Source organism: Trichosurus vulpecula, chromosome 8, assembly GCF_011100635.1.
Source record: "Trichosurus vulpecula isolate mTriVul1 chromosome 8, mTriVul1.pri, whole genome shotgun sequence".
Lineage (NCBI taxonomy): Eukaryota > Metazoa > Chordata > Mammalia > Diprotodontia > Phalangeridae > Trichosurus > Trichosurus vulpecula.
In genome coordinates, this window is record NC_050580.1 from 82,172,292 (window position 1) to 82,189,557 (window position 17,266).

At 37.2% G+C, this 17,266-nt stretch overlaps 1 protein-coding gene across 3 annotated transcripts in view; it reads left to right on the forward strand.

Moving 5' to 3' along the window:
- The window catches only part of LOC118828983 (protein FRA10AC1), a 68,528-nt gene that overhangs the window by 12,922 nt on the left and 38,340 nt on the right, over nt 1–17,266 (forward strand). For all 3 annotated transcript variants that reach the window (XM_036735902.1, XM_036735903.1, XM_036735904.1), the window contains exons 3-8: nt 1,658–1,753; nt 1,869–1,914; nt 3,689–3,765; nt 5,076–5,159; nt 7,117–7,201; nt 12,576–12,621. In XM_036735902.1, coding sequence (XP_036591797.1) covers nt 1,658–1,753; nt 1,869–1,914; nt 3,689–3,765; nt 5,076–5,159; nt 7,117–7,201; nt 12,576–12,621 — 434 coding nt within the window. The remainder of the gene's footprint in view (nt 1–1,657; nt 1,754–1,868; nt 1,915–3,688; nt 3,766–5,075; nt 5,160–7,116; nt 7,202–12,575; nt 12,622–17,266) is intronic.

A 17,266-nucleotide genomic window follows, 5' to 3' on the forward strand; every position in this document is an offset into this window, starting at 1 on the left:
GATAGGTCTTTGCTTTCATGGGAAGCTTTATTGACTCCAGTAAAAATTATCTTATATTTAAAGATAAAAGAAAAGGAAAAAGAAGATGGTTTGGTCACTTAGCAGGAATTAGGGATGACAGATAGATAGCCAGAGTGTTATACAAGTACCTTTGCAGTATTGGGAGAAAGTGAGGAAAGCTTCCAGTGCTTGGGTGGTCACCTTCCTGGAGAATCTATGGAGGACATGAACAACAGTCACTCCGGATAAGTGGGCATAGATGGTTTACAATCTGTGTATCTGGAGGGGTGGGAGGGATCACAAATCTCTTTGAGTATGGGTGACTTTCAAAGGGAGGAAAAAAGTCTTTGTTCTTAAAATCCTAATTATTACTATTATTACTAGTCAAGCAGAGTATCCTAGTAGCTAGAGAAGCCAGCCTCAGAGCCAGAAAGACCTGAGTTCAAATCCTGTTTCTGACCCGTATTAGTTGTATGACCCTTGGAAAGTCATTTAACTTCTCCGTGCTGTGGGCTGCTCTCTAAGACTGTAATTTGCAGAGAGGGTGCTGACCTGCATTTGTAGAGGGAGTTTCTTCATCTAGGAGTTCTCTGCAGCATTCACAGGTCTAGTCTCTATCTTCTATCCCACTGTACTGTTCATATCAAATAGATAAACTATAAATTGACATTTATGTAATGCTTTGAAGTTTATGGAGTACTTTGCTCGCAACCTTGTGAGTTAGATAGTTTTATTATTATTATTATTGTTCCCATTTTAAAAGTGAGAAAACTGAGTCATAGAAAGGTTAAATGATTTGCTCAAGGTCACAGAGCTATGAGAGCCAGGACTCAGTCCAAGGTCTTATGGCTTGAAGTCCAGTATTCTTTTCTGATAGCATGCTGCCTTTCTAATATCTGGTTAAGAGAACTGAGTCCTAGACTCAAGTGAAGTCAGTACTCATTTATTGAGTGCTTCCTATGTGCTAGGCACTATACGTAGTGCTGAGGATACAAATAGAAGTAAAAAGACAGTGCTTGTCCTCAAGGTGCTTACATTCTAACATGGGAAGACACACATAAAAGGGACCTTAAAGGCCGGGGGGGGGGGGTGGAGAGGAGAAGGTGGGGGAGGAGAAGGGAAATAACACCTTCTTCAAAACTGATGTTGTCTGAGAGGAACACACCAATGGGAGAAGGGGACTGCCTGGGCAGAGGGATGCTCCAGGTTAAGAAGACCACAGGTGCTGACAATTTTCAGTGTGAGAAGGCAGCTGAGGCATGGTGGCAAAGTCTAGAGAGTCAGAAGCAGAGCTGGAAGGGAATTAAAAAGGAATTTAAAAGGCCCAAAGGAAGCTCATCATCCTAGCATGATAGAATATGAGAGCTAGAAGAGCCCTCTCAATATTTGTTTATACATATCCCTGTGAAGTAAGGATGTGGTAAATAGTTTTGTTTTCTCATTTTAGAGGTATGAAAATTCAGGTTATAGAGATAGGAAATTATTACTTCAAGGTCAGTAATTTCATTTTTAGGCCAAACATTGAGCTCCTATCACAATTTATTTGGAATTTATTGCTGTGTCCTAAAATGTTACCCAATTAGAAAATATAAAATGCCAGAAAAACTATTTTTACTAGAAACATTTATTCTTTTTTTCTTACTACTTAATGTACTAGGACAATTAGTGAAGACTCATTGCTCAAAAAGCCATTTCAGAAAGAAAAATATGCAAAAGTGGCTCATAGACGTGTTGCAGCAGAGGAACTGGATCGGTAAGCTATTTTATTGTAAATGTTTGAGTTTGTAAATTTTTTTCATGGTTTATATAATGTTTGTATGTATAGAAATTTTAGCACTTTTAACGTTCTTAAAATTCCTTTTTAACAGTGAAGAAGCAAGAAATAGGAGGTTTCATCTAATAGCTATGAATGCTGTATCCTTTTAATGGTTCTTACTCCTTTAATGAATAGTGGAACATTGAAAAATCTTTTAATTTTATTTTTATTTCAGTGAGATCTCCAGAAACTTGAAGGTATATTTTTCATTATTGAATGTGTGTGTGTGTGTATGTATAAACACATACATACATGTGTGTGTGTGTATATATGTATATACACACACACACACACATACACAGATATGTATGTCATTGAACTAAAATTTTTCCATTTATCCTAATTGATAATGGTTTGTATTTTGTTAATACCTAAAGTTAAGACAGTGACAAAAAGAAGAAAACATTTCTGAAGGCTTGGGGAGAAATTTAAGGAATTTACCAGCTTGAATAAGTTTTTCTTGCCTTTCCTACCTCATGTAGTCTGGTTTGTAATCTTCCAACTCTTGACCTTTCACATTTAAAACCTCTGCAGAACCTGTACCTGAAGGCTTTAAGTTAGGTCAATTTGTGGTATGTTCCTAGGCCTGCCTGTGGCTTTCATCCTCAAAAATAGCCTTTTAAAGTTCTCCTTCTCCCTACAAACCTCATACCTGAAACAGCTTGGCCCCAGTTCAGCTTCTACATGGTACTGGCTCACATTTTCAGTTTTTCCTGACTACTGGTCAGTCCATATTGCTGTTGAAAATACTGGGAGATGAAAAGCACTCAATCGAAACATAGTGTGGGTCAGGGAAACTGTTGCAATAGCCAGGAGTGGGAAAAGCTGGTGTTATTTAGATGTTTTGTTTTCCCTCTCCTCCCTTTTACCACTTCCCCTGAGTCAGTTCCACCTTACAGGAGGTTTGGGGAGGGAGAAACTGATGCATACACTAATGAGTGAACGAATGAATGAATGACTATAAGTGCCTTGAGAAGTGACTCATCTATTAAAAATCTTCATTGATTTTCCCACTTCCTTAAAGTACTACTTAAATGTGGGTAAGTATTATTTATGAATTTTATTTAAAAAGCTCATGCAAAAAATATTTCCATTTACAAAAATGAGTGGATGACTACTCTTAGGGAGGTGTGTAGGAGGATTCATATTTCAGGCCAATTGGGCTAGAAGCCTTCTAAATTCCCTTCCAAATGTAAAATTCTGTGATTCTAAGTTAAAGGTTATAATCATATTAGTGAGTGTTCCATCTTATTGATTTATAAGCTTTATATGTAATGTATCTTTTGAGCAATTTAAATCACATTCTATTCTGAAAACAAGTTTGCTTTTGTCTGTCATTTGCAAGTAGATTTTTATTTTGCAAACCTATAGTGAGATTGTTTTTATTCAATTTTACTTTATTTTCAGTTCTGAATCCTCTCTCTCATCCTCTTCACCTCCCCCACCCACTGAGAAAGCAAGAAAAACAAAACCTGCTACAAATATGTATAGTCAAATTGCCACATTAGCTATATCTTAAAGAAGTGTCAGTCTGCCTTCTAAGTCTATCACCATATCTATCTGGAGGCAGATAGCATATTTCATAATAAGTCCTCTGGAATTGGTTCCATTGTGTTAATCAGAATTCATAAGTGTACAAATCAGTTTTAAAAACTGTAGTTTATTCTCTCCAATCTTGAATTATGCCAGGTTAGCCGAATTTTATTTTTCTAGGCAGAAAAAGTGAATTCTTCTTATGTTTTTAGAAATGAAAAATTCTGTATTTCATTATTTGGTTATTAGATTGAATGGCATTACGAAGCAGTACATCATTCATAAATGAAGTAACAATTAGCTCTTAAGGGTAAAAATTCCTTAATTTTTCATATTTAGTATGAAAGACATAAGAAGTTGGTGAATGATTATATTTTATATTATGGTGGTAAAAAAGAAGATTTCAGACGTTCAGGGTAAGTATTGTAATGACAAATTTATGTAAATTAGACATGTATAGTGAAGAGGTTTAAGAAAAATGATGATGGTAGTAGTAGGGAACCATAGGTTTCCAGGGGTGTTTGAGACCCCAAAATACCTACACGCTGGGTCCTGCTGAAAGAATTCGATGCAAGCCTTCTCAGCCAAGGAAAAGGACAAGGTTTATTAGGGATTCACCATAATGGGTTGTCTTAAGAAATCCCACCCTTTGTGACACCTGTTTTCGCAAGCAGGCCAGATTCAATCTACTGAGCTAGATTGAATCTGAGTGCCTTCTTGGAGGCAGGATGAGACTTATATACACAAAGATTGTGACAGGATTGACAGGTGGTCTGGGGTGACTAGAGGAGGAGTTTAGGGAGGGTCTTGAGGAGTCTAAGGAGGAGCTTCATGGGACCTGGGTGAGGCCAGACTCCAGGAACCAAGAGAATGGGATTAAGGGTGGGAAGTAGCTGAAGGCATGGCTATTGATAGTATCAAGCAAGTAGCTGGACAATAAAGGGCAAGGCTAAGTAGAGATTTGGGCCTAATGATAATGTAAGGTTATAGCCTCAGGCCAAGGCCAGATCAAGTGGGAAGATTCAAGGACAGTTCAAGGGGGTTCCCAGAGACTGTGCCCTCATCATATAGTTTATATATCCTTGCTGAAGGTTATGTGAATTAGAGGGATAGCATTTCTTATTGCCTGGAGGATGTGTTGTACTGGTGTCTGCCTTGGTTCTCAAACTCTGATAGGTGAACTTTGCCTTGTCTTGCCGGAGCCCAGGTTGCCATTTCCCTGTTTGTTGCCTTATCATGGCCCTATTTTTCTTCCATCTTCATCATACCAGAAATTTGGACTTTACCCCTGGATCCCCAGCTCTGATAGGTGAACTTTTAGCTTTGTCTTGCTGAGATCCAAGCCACCATTTCAGCTATCTCTCCACTGTGCTTAGCACATAGTAAGTGCTAAATGTTTTATCTTTTTCTTGATCTGTTAGTCATTATGGATGTAAAGTTTGGCATAGTGAAGGCTACATTTACAAATTGTTCTATATAAGCATAAGGATCTGTATAACACCACAACTTCTGTTCCAGGAACAACTTTTGGGACCCTTTTGTTCTTTCTCTGACCAAGTAGCATTGCAGCAGGAAATTTTTACGGTTGACCATACATATCTGTGATTGTAATGCCTGCTGAATGGCCTCTTTGGGATAAATTCACCCTAAATGCTGGTGAGTCTGGGCATGCACTTTTGTTTGAATTACATTTAAATTAAATAATTCCTAAAACTATCTTTTCTAGGGAAAATGACAAGACAGACCTGGATGTTATAAGAGAAAATCATAGATTCCTATGGAATGAAGAAGATGAAATGGACATGACTTGGTAATTTTTATTATATGGGGACATGTCACGTTGAAGTTCCTTGATGGTTGATTTTCAGATTCTTATTGTTACCTTTTTTGGAAGAGTAGGGAGGAAAATGCAAAGAAATAATTCACACTCTTCAACAACTTGGTTTATAAAAACTTTACTAATTTGGAATATTAAGGAGGTAAAGCCTTGGAGGTGGGGTGGTACAGTGGAAAGAGCTAGGCTAGGAGTAAGAACAAAATTCTAGTCCTAATTCCATTATAAATTAGTTATATCTTTGGGCAATTTTCCTCACTTCTCTTAACTTCATTATCCTCCCTGGTGGAATGAAGGGCCTGGTCATGAGGGACATACATAGTGAATTAAAAGCAACAGATTGCCGTACAAGCGGACCAGTATTTTATTGAACCTCTTACATGTTGAAAACATAGGATTAAAAACTCACTGAGGGCATTACTTTGAGCAAGAAAGTGGCTGAAATAATATGGTCAGAGGAGATGCCTTTGTACACTCTGAGGATCTTTATCCCAAATCACGTTTGCTTCTGATGGGGAAAGCCGAAGACCTCTTACTGTCCAGGGCTTACAGCATTGTATTTTTTCATCAGAACAGAACAGTAGCCAGGCCTAAAAGAACTGCAACAAGAGCCTTGCTTTGGCTTGTTAGTGCCTTCTGACACCTCACCCTCACTCCCACTCCCTCCCTAGGTCTGGCTCTATAGACAATTCAAAAAGGTCTTTCTTCACCATGCAGTTAGTGGACCAGAACTAGTTACAGAGTGCCTGTACATGTTCTAATTCAGGGAGTAGGGTCCTTCTCTTACATGCCATCTAATGCCCTTCTGGAAGCAGCCTCCCATCTCTGTCCAACTCTGATAGGTGAACTTTGCCTTGTCTTGCTGGACCTGCTCACCAGCCCCCCATTCCATGTAGTAAAGCACTTTTCAAACTTTTGAAATGATGTATAAATTTCATTTATTATAACTTTGGTTCAGGTCCTCTTGCTTTCTGATAACCTAACTTAATAGAAGATATCTTGGTTGAACATATAGCAGATCTTTGGTCATAATCAGTTGATGATTATCTTCTTTAGTAGTAACGAGAGCACAGATAGTCTGTGTTTTTGGTTAAAGAGAATGTCATTTCCTTTTGATACAAGAAGGCCCAAGGTGCTATTTTGTTGTGAAAATGTAAGAACTGGTTTTAAATTTTAACTTAGGATGCGAATTCACTTCGGTAGAAGTGTGGACAAGCAAGAATACTTTGGGTAGAGCCATCCTTTTCCTCAGAAAATGAACATTTGATCTTTTCAAGTGCTTGGTTGGGATTTCAGAGTTCTGTGCCAGATAGTATGGAAAGGATAGCTTTAGCCTGAAAACTTTTTAGTGCAAGTATTAGCAGTTGACCATTCATCTACAGAATAGCTTTATTATCGTTGCTGTAGTACATAATTTTAAGAACTGCATCCTTACAGCCATGCCAAGATAAGTTAACAGAAAAACACACCCCCAAAAAGCTGAATGAATTGACGTATTGAATGGATTTATTTAATATTATCTATTTAAATGGTGAAAAACACCTTTAAAATGAAGTTCTTTTGTTATGCTGTAATTGCTGTTGAGCTACTCCTGTAACTAACTATTGAGCTATTTTAGTAACTAGCCAACAGGCCCAACTACTTGGGACTTCTCCTAGGCAAAGATGAGAACATTTCTAGGATAGAAGAGTGTTTCTTGGGTCTTTTGCTAATGCCTGACAGTCTTATTTAAACTTTCATTTATTTGACTTGCGTCTTTAAAAAAAACTTACTAGATTTCTCAGTAAAATTGTACTTGTAATGCACTTCCATATACGTCTTTTAAAATCAATAGTTTTATTTTCTGTTTATGTTGTTTTATTTGACCTTGCTTCCAAGTAATAACTCTGGTTGGATTTCTAAAATTGTAATATTTATATATTTCTGGCTCCAGGGAGAAGAGGCTTGCAAAGAAATACTATGATAAATTATTCAAAGAATACTGCATAGCAGATCTCAGTAGATACAAAGATAACCAGGTATTGCTCCAAAATTTACCATTATTCTGAATTATTTTTCTAAATTTGATTTTTGTTTGAGTAAAAGGTTAACTTCTATAACCGATTTTAATGTTAACCTTTTAAAGATTCTGATTCTACTCAGAGTTTCTACATTTCTGAGTGTCCACATGGAACTTGCAAATTACAACATATAATGTATGCTGGAGATGGAGTACTTTGTAGTGAGGTTATGGTAGGAGAAGCCTACAGCTGAATGATTGCAGGCAGTGGTTTGTTCCTGTGAAATGATTTTTTTTTTGTTCTTTAACATGTGACACTGGGAAGTAGAAGTTATTTTCCAAATTAAGGTCAGGCAATTTCTTCTGTTGCATTTGAGCTTATTCAAATAGAATTAGCTCTTGATTATTTGTGCTAAATAGCAATGGTAGATTTTCTTCCTCATGTTACATGTTATATATACACTAACTTAAAAATTAGTTTGCATTCTTTAAATTAACATTTGACTGCTGAAGTAATTTTAAAAATCATCTCATTTTATTACTGTCTAATCCATTTCTCTCCATTTCTCCAGAAGAATAGTAAAAGATATTCTATCAAAAGCTTTCCTGATATCCAGGGAAACTATAACCCCAGCTTTGCCTCTCCCAATTTTGGAATCTTTTTTTTTTCTCTTGGATTTCTTGATGAAGACTTGGTTTGGTGCATTTTCTAGATATTTGTGGAGGAGTTGTGGGGGAGAGCTTGGCTGGTCTTTCTTGCTATTCTGTCATCTTCTCAAGCAATTTTTCTAAAGCATAGGTCTGACTGTGTCACCATCCTTTTATTCCCCCTCAATAAACTTCAAGGGCTCCCTATTCTAGGAGCAAATATGAAATTTCCTGTTTGACATTTAAAGTTCTACATAAGTTGGCTTCTTCCTACCTTTTCAGTCTCCTTACACTTTACTCCCCTCCACACATTCTGTGATCCAGCTACACTGGCTTACTGACCCTCCCATCTCCTGTCTCTGTGCTTTTTTATGCCTGGAATGCGTTCTCTCCTCCACTCTGACTCTTAGGTTCCTTAGATTCCTTCAAGATTTAGCACAAATCTCACCTTCTACAGAAGACTTTTCCTGGTCCAACCAGCTATTGGTGCCTTCCCCTCTGAGATTACCTTCCATCTATGCTTTCTCTATTTTTTTTTAGATCTGGTTATTTATGTATTGACGCCTCTATTTGAATGGAACTCCTTTAGGACAAGGACTGTTTTTTCTTTCTTTCTGTCCTCAATAAAAGTTTGTTGAGACTGGGTATGGCAGCTAGCCTCTATTCCCTGCAATCAAGGAAGTTTAGGCTAGTGGAGCTCTGGAGTTGGGAGTTCTGTGCCACAGTGGACTAAACCAAACAGGTATCTGCACTTGGTTGGACACTAATAAGGTGAGCTTGGTGGTGGTAGTGGGGTGTCCTTCAAAGTTGCCTAAGGTTAAGGCCTGAAATATACTATATTGTAAACAAGTTACAGCTACGCTAATCAGAGCCTTAAATAGCCGATGCACTTTCAACTTGGGCAAGACAGGGAGAACCTTTTTTAAAAAGTCTCTTTAAAAAAAAAATGCTTGCTGACTTTACTGGCTGGTGGAAGTGACCCAGAAGCATGGATGAGTTGACCTTGGAGAATTATTTTAGGATTAAAAATGTGATATGGAAAATCTACATGTACATAAATTTATATCAGTTATACTGGAAAAGGTAATTTGTCAGCTGCTTAGGATTTGCTTATTCTGAGAGTCTTTTTTGTTTGTACAAGTGATAATTAGATTTTCACTGGAATTATGCTTAAATGGAACTATATTTTAATAATAAATATTTATTGTGCCTAATTGGACTTTTTCCCCTCTGTCAAGGAGAATGATCTTTGTATTGGAAGGGATGAAATAAAAATAGCCAGGCACCTGAAAATTGATAATTAGAAGAATGTTTTGAGAACACTTAGCTTCTTGTCACCAGTTCCAAATATATTACATCCACAAATATAAAAAAAATTGCCCAGTGTGATTACTAATTCACTGCCACTGATCTTTAAAATATTGGGGAGAATAGGAGATATACTATAACCTCAGTGTGTGACTGCCAAAAAAACTAACTTGATATTATGCTTTATTAAGAGAGCTGGAGTGTCAAGGCTAGGATGGTAATAGTTTCACTGTGCTCTCTCCTGGTCATACCACATCTGGAATATTGTGTTCAGTTCTAGGCACTACATTTTAGAAAGGACATTGATAATCTGGACAGTGTCTAGTAGAGAGCAAACCATGGTGGTGAATATCCTTGCTCTTGAATATTATGACATGAAGTTCAGTTAAAAGAGCTGGGGCTTGGTATAAGAAGAGAGTTTTTGGGTTGAATCTTTTGGTTCTCTTCAGGTGTTTGAAGTTAGATTATTTGGAAGAGGGATTAGATTTATTCTAATCCAGAGAAGAGAACTAAGAGTAATCTATGGAAGTTGCTTAGGGACAGTTTTAGGTTCAATTATAGGAAAAGTTAATTATTAGTCATACAAAAGGGATATGGGCTACCTTGGAAAGTTTCCCTCACTAAAAGACTTTAAGCAAAATCTAGATGATCATTCATGGACTTATTAAGTTAATATCTACCATGTGCAATGCACTGTGCCAAGGGCTGGGGAGACATCGAAACTCTGTCTTTGTCATCAAGGAGCTTACATTCTTCTGGTGGAAAATAACATGTAAACAGGAAAGTATAAGTAACCAAAAATATACGGAGTAGATAATGATTTACACTGGGAAATGGCACTAACAACTTGGGAATCAGGACGGACTTCCTGTAGGAAGTGACACTGGAGTTGAACTTTGAATTTGTATAGCAGAAAGACAAAATTCTTGACCTTGGAGAGGGCCATGGACATGCCTGAATGGTTTGGAATCGTGAAGTATAAGGAATTCTCTAGGTAGAAGACAGAGGAAGTATAACATTTATTTAGACTCCAGAGGATCAGATTCAAGGACCAGTGCCCCCAGTGTGATATTGTAGCAATAATATTCCAAAACCGATAAGCCCACTTCACTGTAGTAACAAGGAAATTATAACAAAATATTACAGCAAGGAGCCAAGCCATACTGTAGCTTCCCCTCTATGCTAGGGCCTTCCTATAAAAAAGATTACTCACAAATCCTAACTCTTTGCTCAGCATTCTATCCTGCAGCTCTGCTGACTCCAAGTTCCTTGATCTCTGCAACTCTTTCTTGTTCAGCACTCTCTGCTCTGCACTCTCTCTCTGCTTCTGAATCCTGCCGCTATCTGCTCAGCTGCTGCCAGTTCTGTGCTCTTTTTATCCAGTCCTAGCCTTCATCTGATTGACTACCACATACCATTGGCTCTAGTCTTAGCATCTCCCATTAGGGCCCTGAGGTTTTCAGGCCTCTCACATAAACTAGCAGACTAGTTTGCTAACTAGCCTGGGGCCCCACATCTAGTTAGTGAAAGGGTGTGGGCCTATTTCTAATCAAATCTATTCAAAGATCTTTCACTTACTGATTGGCTTTGCAATCTGTTAGGTGGTAGGCAGCTACTAAATATATTTATAAATCTAATTATAGATTTAAATTGAGCTGCCTCAGTTTTTTTGGCATGGACTGTTTGGGGTGTTCTATTCAGTTCAACAGATATTTATTAAACACCTATTAAGTTCAAGGCACTGTACTAGGCCCTGGGGATGCAAAAGCAAAAACAAAACTCTCCCTTCTAGGGGCTTACATCAAACCATATGTACACGTTAGTAAATATAGAGTAAATGCAAGGTAATTTTGGTGGAGATCTGAAGAGGCACCAGCAGCTGGGAGGAATCAGGAAAAGCGTCATATAGATCACGTGGCTCTTGAGCTGAACTTTTGACAGAAGCTAGGGATTCTAGGTGTTGGAGATAAGGACAGGCATGGGGGATAGCCTTTACAAAGACAGAGAGGAGATGGAATGTTAAGTTTGGGAAAGAGCTGAGAGGCCAGTTTGACTGGAACATAGAGTGTATGAAGGGAAGTGGCAGATAATTCTGGAAAGGTGAGTGGGAACTAGGTTGAGGAAGGCTTTAAACAACAGTCTAAAGAGTTTGCATTTAGCCTAGATTTCATTGATTTTATTTTTGTTGGGCTTTAGTTTATACATTAAAATATTTTTACTTTGTTTTCTTCATTAACATTTAACATAGAAATAGATAGAGTGCTTACTATGTAACAGGCACTGTGTTAAGCTGTAGGGATACACATACAGGCAGAAAGACAGTCCCCAAGGAGCTTACATTCAAGTGGGGGAAGACAACACACAAAACAGAGCTGAACCAGGGAGAAAGGGGTGCAAATGAAGGTATCCCTAGTGGGCATGTGGTACAGAAAGTTCTGTTGAGAATCAGGAGTACATCTTGAAGAAGAATGGCAATATGATTGGCCTGGTCCTCCTCCTTAAAATAGGTGTTCTTGGAGGAATCAGGCAGAATCAGCCAATCAAAAGCAGAGGCCTCAGGAGTGGTAGGGTGCTTCTAATGTGAGTAGTAGTCTAGGTGTGTGAGCTTCCAGGAGGAAGCAAAATAGTCCCAGTTCCCAAGGAGCTAATGCTCTAGTGGGGGAAGACAACATATAAAGAGGAGCTGGAAGAGGGAGGGGGGTATAGTAGAAAGTTGGTAAGTGGTGTGGAGGTCCTGGCAAAAGAACACAGTAAAAGAGTCCGTAGTAGAAAAATGGACCATTTGTTAAAATTATAATCAAAATAATGTCTGAATGTGGGAGATATTAATTTGGAGAGGAAAACCTGACTAGCTATTTGGGGGGTAAGGGTGGGGAGTATCACTTTTTCACCAAGAGTCCAACCGTGCTTCACTTCTTATTCCTGACCATATTTGGCCCAACTTTATGGGGAGAAAGGAGTCTATTGAAGGTTGAGGTCAATTAAAATGTCTTCCCAGCTGAGGTTGCTTAGACCAGGAGTTTAACTTTAACTTTTTAATTTAAAAATGTCTCTTGGTAGAGTCATTTGATTATTTGTTCTCTGGACAGCCTGTTGTCATTGCAGTACCAACATTTCTGTATTAGCAACATTGAGAAATATGTATTATTCACTGAGCTAACTCCATAGATGGTATGAACCGATACTTAGTAACATCTGTAAACTCTAGTAGCTTCAATGTTGGGTTGAAGTAAGTAGAATAAATTAGGAACAATAAGTTGATAATTTTTTTATCCTCCTGATTTCACAGAAAAAAAGAAACATTGTAGCTTTTTTGATGAGAGTTATCTTTTTAATTAGGTTGGAACATCTCATTATTCTAATCCAGTCTCAAGTTTAATTTAATTTTAAAATGTTAAAATGTGTTTCTCTTTTAATGTCATTTTTTTTCTTGTTAGTTTGGATTTCGATGGCGAATAGAAAAAGAAGTAGTTTCAGGAAAAGGTAATTTTTTTCCCTTTCAACAAACAGGCCATTTATTATGCTTCTAAATAGCATTGGTGAAGGTTATTTCTGGACTTAGACAATTAATATCTATATTAATAGGACTGTATAGAAGATGTGTTGTTTACTTGTTTTTCAGTTGTGTCTGACTCTTCATGACCCTCTTGGGGATTTTCTTGGCAAAGATACTGGAGTGATTTGCCAGTTCCTTCTCTAGTTCGTTTTTCAGATGAGGAAACTGAAGCAAACAGGGTTAAGTGACTTGCCCAGGGTCACACAGCTAGTGAGTGTCTGAGGCCAGATTTGAACTCAGGTCTCCCTGACTCCAGGTCCTGCACTCTATCTCCTGTGCCACCTCACTGCCCTATAAAGATGATACACATGTGACAAGAACAAATGAGTATAAAATTATTTTACTTTCAGCAAAAATGGAATAAGCATATTGGATATGTTAATAAACTGTTTACTATGATCATTCCTATCTGGTAGCTTCTAAATGTTTATTTTAAACTTTTTTCTCTGCAGTTTTTCTCTTTTATGGCATTTTATAACATTGTTATAATCTCTAGGCTTTTAATTGGTTGATTGATATTCCTCCAAGTGTCATTTTCCTGATCATACTCTTTTTTTTTTGATCTGTTTCTTCTAATTTCAGCAGACTTTTGGAATCTGTAGTTAAAAGTTCTACAACCCTACCTTAGGGAATATACTTCAGTTCTTCTGTTGCCTTCTTGTATCTCTTCCAGGGGCCAAGTTTGTTTTTCATAATTTCACAGCCTTCATTTTCAGTAATTTTATGGTGGTGGTTCATTCTATTTACATTGTTGTAGTTGTGTATTTTATTTTCCTGGCTTTTCTTATTTCACTTTGCATCAGTTCATGTCTTTTCATGCTTCTCTATATTTATCATGTTTGTCTTCTTAAATCACAGTAATGTATCATTATATTCATGTACACGGTGTATTTAGCCATTCCCCAGTTGACGGATATCTACTGAAAGCCAGAGTTTTCAGTTCTTTGCTTTCCACAGAAAGTGCTCCTATAAGGTTATGACCATTTCTTAAAGTGTTTTAACCAACTACAGGTGCTCAGTCTTGAAGGAGACCAAAAAGGTCATTTTAATTCTACTTGTTCTTGAAGCTCCTCCGTAACATACCTGGCAAGTAGACATCCAGTCCTTGCTTGGAGATCTCCAGTGAGACAGAATCCATTCTCTCCCAAGGCATCCAATTCTACTTAAATAATTGGGATGTTTATTTTTGCATCAAGCTTAAATCTGCCACTGGAAGTTCCACCAATTGCTCCTAATTCTGTGCTCTTGGGCAGTCCTTCAAATATTTGAAGACAGCTATCCTGTCTCCCTTCTCTATTCTCTTTTCACACAACTAAATATTCCTAATTCAGTTCTTATGCTAAATGAAATTGAAACCCTTTGCTGTCCTGATTTCCTGGCCTTGCATACTCCCGTAGCTTTCCAGTGTTCATAATATAACTGACTAGAATACTCCAAATATGGTCCAGGCAGGGTAGGCTGAATCTAGACTATCACCTTCCTAGATACAGTGCCTTTCTTAATGCAACCTAAATTTGCATTAGCTTTTTTTGGTTTCTCTTTCAAACAAACAACTACATAGTTATTGCCTCCCAAATCTTGTATTTATGAGTTGATTTCTTTAACCTAAGTAATGATTAGACTTTAAATTTATCACATTAATTTCATATTATTTGGTTTGGGACAGTTTTCTAGTGTGTCAGGATTTTTTGGATCCTATCATCTAGTATGTTAGCTATCCCACCTAACTTTGTGTCATAATGCCATTAATGTCTTTCTTCAAGACTTTGTTATATATTTTAAACAGCAGAGAGTTAAGCACAGATCGTTGGGAGTTCTGCCCTAGAGATCTTATTCCAAGTTGACATTGAATCATTAATGATCATACTTCAGGCCTGGTCTGTTGACAGCTTTCTTTCTTATTTTAATTTAAACATTTTTATTGATATCATATTTTTACATTATCTTCATTTTTGTATACATTCCTTTCTTCTCTCTCCAGAGAGTCATGCCGTATTAACAAAGAGTGTTAAATAGAAAGACGCTTGCCTTTGCAAAAAGAAAGGGAGATGCATTTTCGGGGGGGGAGAGGGACAGTCTTGCTTATTATAATTATATAGCGTTCAGTTTGAGTTTGTTATTGTTGTTCATTCCATTTGAATTATTTATATTGTTTTCCTGGTTTTGTTTGCTTCATTTTGCATCTCCCTAAGCTTGTCTCTTTTCTTCATCTGCCTTACATTTCCAGTTCTTTGGTCCTTCAAAAATACTGCCATAAATATTTCTTGTGTATATGGTACTTTTCTTTCTGCCTTTGACCTCTATGGTATAAATGTCTAGCAATGGCGTCTCTCTGCCAGAGGATGCTATGAACAGTTTCTATGAACACTTCCATAGTATGATTAAAATATTTTTTTGAATGGTTGAACCAGTTTACAGCTTCACTAGCAGTGTATTAGTGTGCCTGTCTTTCCACAATTCCTCCTAACTGCTGTGTCATTTAGATCATATTTTCCTGCCTAACCCCAAGAATATCATGAAAGACTATCAAATACTTTGCCAAAATCTAGGTAAATTCTCTTTAATAATCTTGCAGTCTAGTAATTCAATGGGTCAGTCCAGTAACTCTATCAAAAAAGGAATTAACGTTAGTCTGCTATGACCAGTTCTTGATAAAGCCAGTTACTTGTTAATTAACTATACTTTTAATAATATGTTACAGAATTTTGTCAGGAATTGAACTCAGGTTGATTAGCTAGTAGTTTGCTGACTCTGTTCTCTTTCCTTTTTTAAAGTTAGGATATTCGCTCTTCTCTAATTCTGTAGTACCTCTTCCATTCTCCCTGTTCTTTCCTAGATTGCTGCTAGAGGTTTGGTGGTTGCATCTGCCTGTTCTTTCATTACCCTAGGATGTAGTTTTCCAGGCCTAGTATCCTGAGCTCCTAAAGGACAGCATGGTTCTTTCTTATTGTCCCCCTAATTATCATTCATATTAATTCTCTAGGAGCCATTTTCCCCAGTTCTTTCCAGTTCAGAGATCATTTTCTTTAGCAGAGAAAACAGAAACAAAATAATAATTGAACAGCTGTTCTTTCTCCATTGTACATAACCACCATCCTGTCCCTTCTCTGGTCTACTTCACACCGCTCCCCCCCCCCCCCCCGTATAGCTAAAGAAAACAATAAAATGAAACACTTTGTTACCCTAAGATTTTTTTCACCATTCTTATTTTTCTTTGATGGCCGTAGCACATTTTGAGCTTTAATGTTCCTGGCACTAGTCTTAAAGGACTATACCACTCACTCTTTAGTAGTCACCCTCTTTTACCTGCTCTTTTGTGCATGTTTATTTTATTTATTTATTTTTTATTTAATCTTTAAGTTGGTTTAATTTTAAATTAATTTTAACTTTTAATTTAAATTTTATGTAAGTTGGTTGATGAGTTCCCTTTGTATCCATATCATTCTCTTCCCCTTTTCCTCATTGGAATTATTTCTCTTAGTATCTTCAAAATTTAAATCTTTAGTGCTGACTTCCCTTAAAGAATTATAGTTCATAGGATCTGCGCTATCTTTTCTAAACTGAACCCTTTAAAATTTGCTGTTCTAAATTCTTGGGTGTGTGTCAAACTATGCCTGGCTTTCCTCTTGTGTTATAAAATTTAAAGATGGAGCAGTCACTTCTCCTTATGGTTTCAGTCATTTCCACCTTAGCAACCAGTTTTTCCTTGTCAGTGAGAATTAAATCCAGTATAGAAATTCCCCTGGTTAGTTCCTCCACTTTTTGAAGGATGAAATCAGCATTAAAGCAAGTCAAGAAGATAATAGCTGTTCCAATTTCAGCCTAAAGAGCAGATGTTTGAGTAATTGGAAGTCTCCCATCACTTACTGTTATCATGCCTCTGTGCTAGGCTTTTATCTGTTCCCCAGTCTTATCTATTTCCTCTTTTCTGCCCAGGTGACCAGCATAATATGCTGATGAGAGTATTGCTTCTGTTCCTATCCTTGTTGAGCTTCACTTGATATTACCCCCATGTCTCCCTTTTATAGTTCTTGGATTTTTTCACGAGTGTGTTCTCTTAGAGTATGCAACTCTGCCATACCAACACTCCCTATTATCTGTCCTGTTATTTGTGAATAAGATACAGAACCATACTTACAGAACCATATTTCAGTAGTTGTTCTCATTCTACCAGATTTTAATGATACCTGTAAGGCCACATTTTTCTTTTTTCGGTAGGAATGCTAGATAATCTTGCTTGTTAACTCATATATTGTGCATTCAAGACCATGGTTCTGTTCTTGGCATTTCATTTCCTGTGAATTTCTGACTATCATTACTCCTGTTCCTTTTTCTACATTGTCAGTATTGCCTATGGTATCTAGCTTGGTGGATATGCCTAGGCAGTTTTTGCCCTTTCTTTTCCATTTTAAATCTTTTTTATATTGCAAGGTATCCTTTTTATATTTTAAGCTGTGGTCTAGAAATCCAAATCCAATCCTCAAGATGCTGTTTTCTTCTTTTTTGATTTGGCAGTTTATCATCTTTTGTTGTTTCTTATTTTATCTTTTGTTTGTTTTTGTATCACCTTTA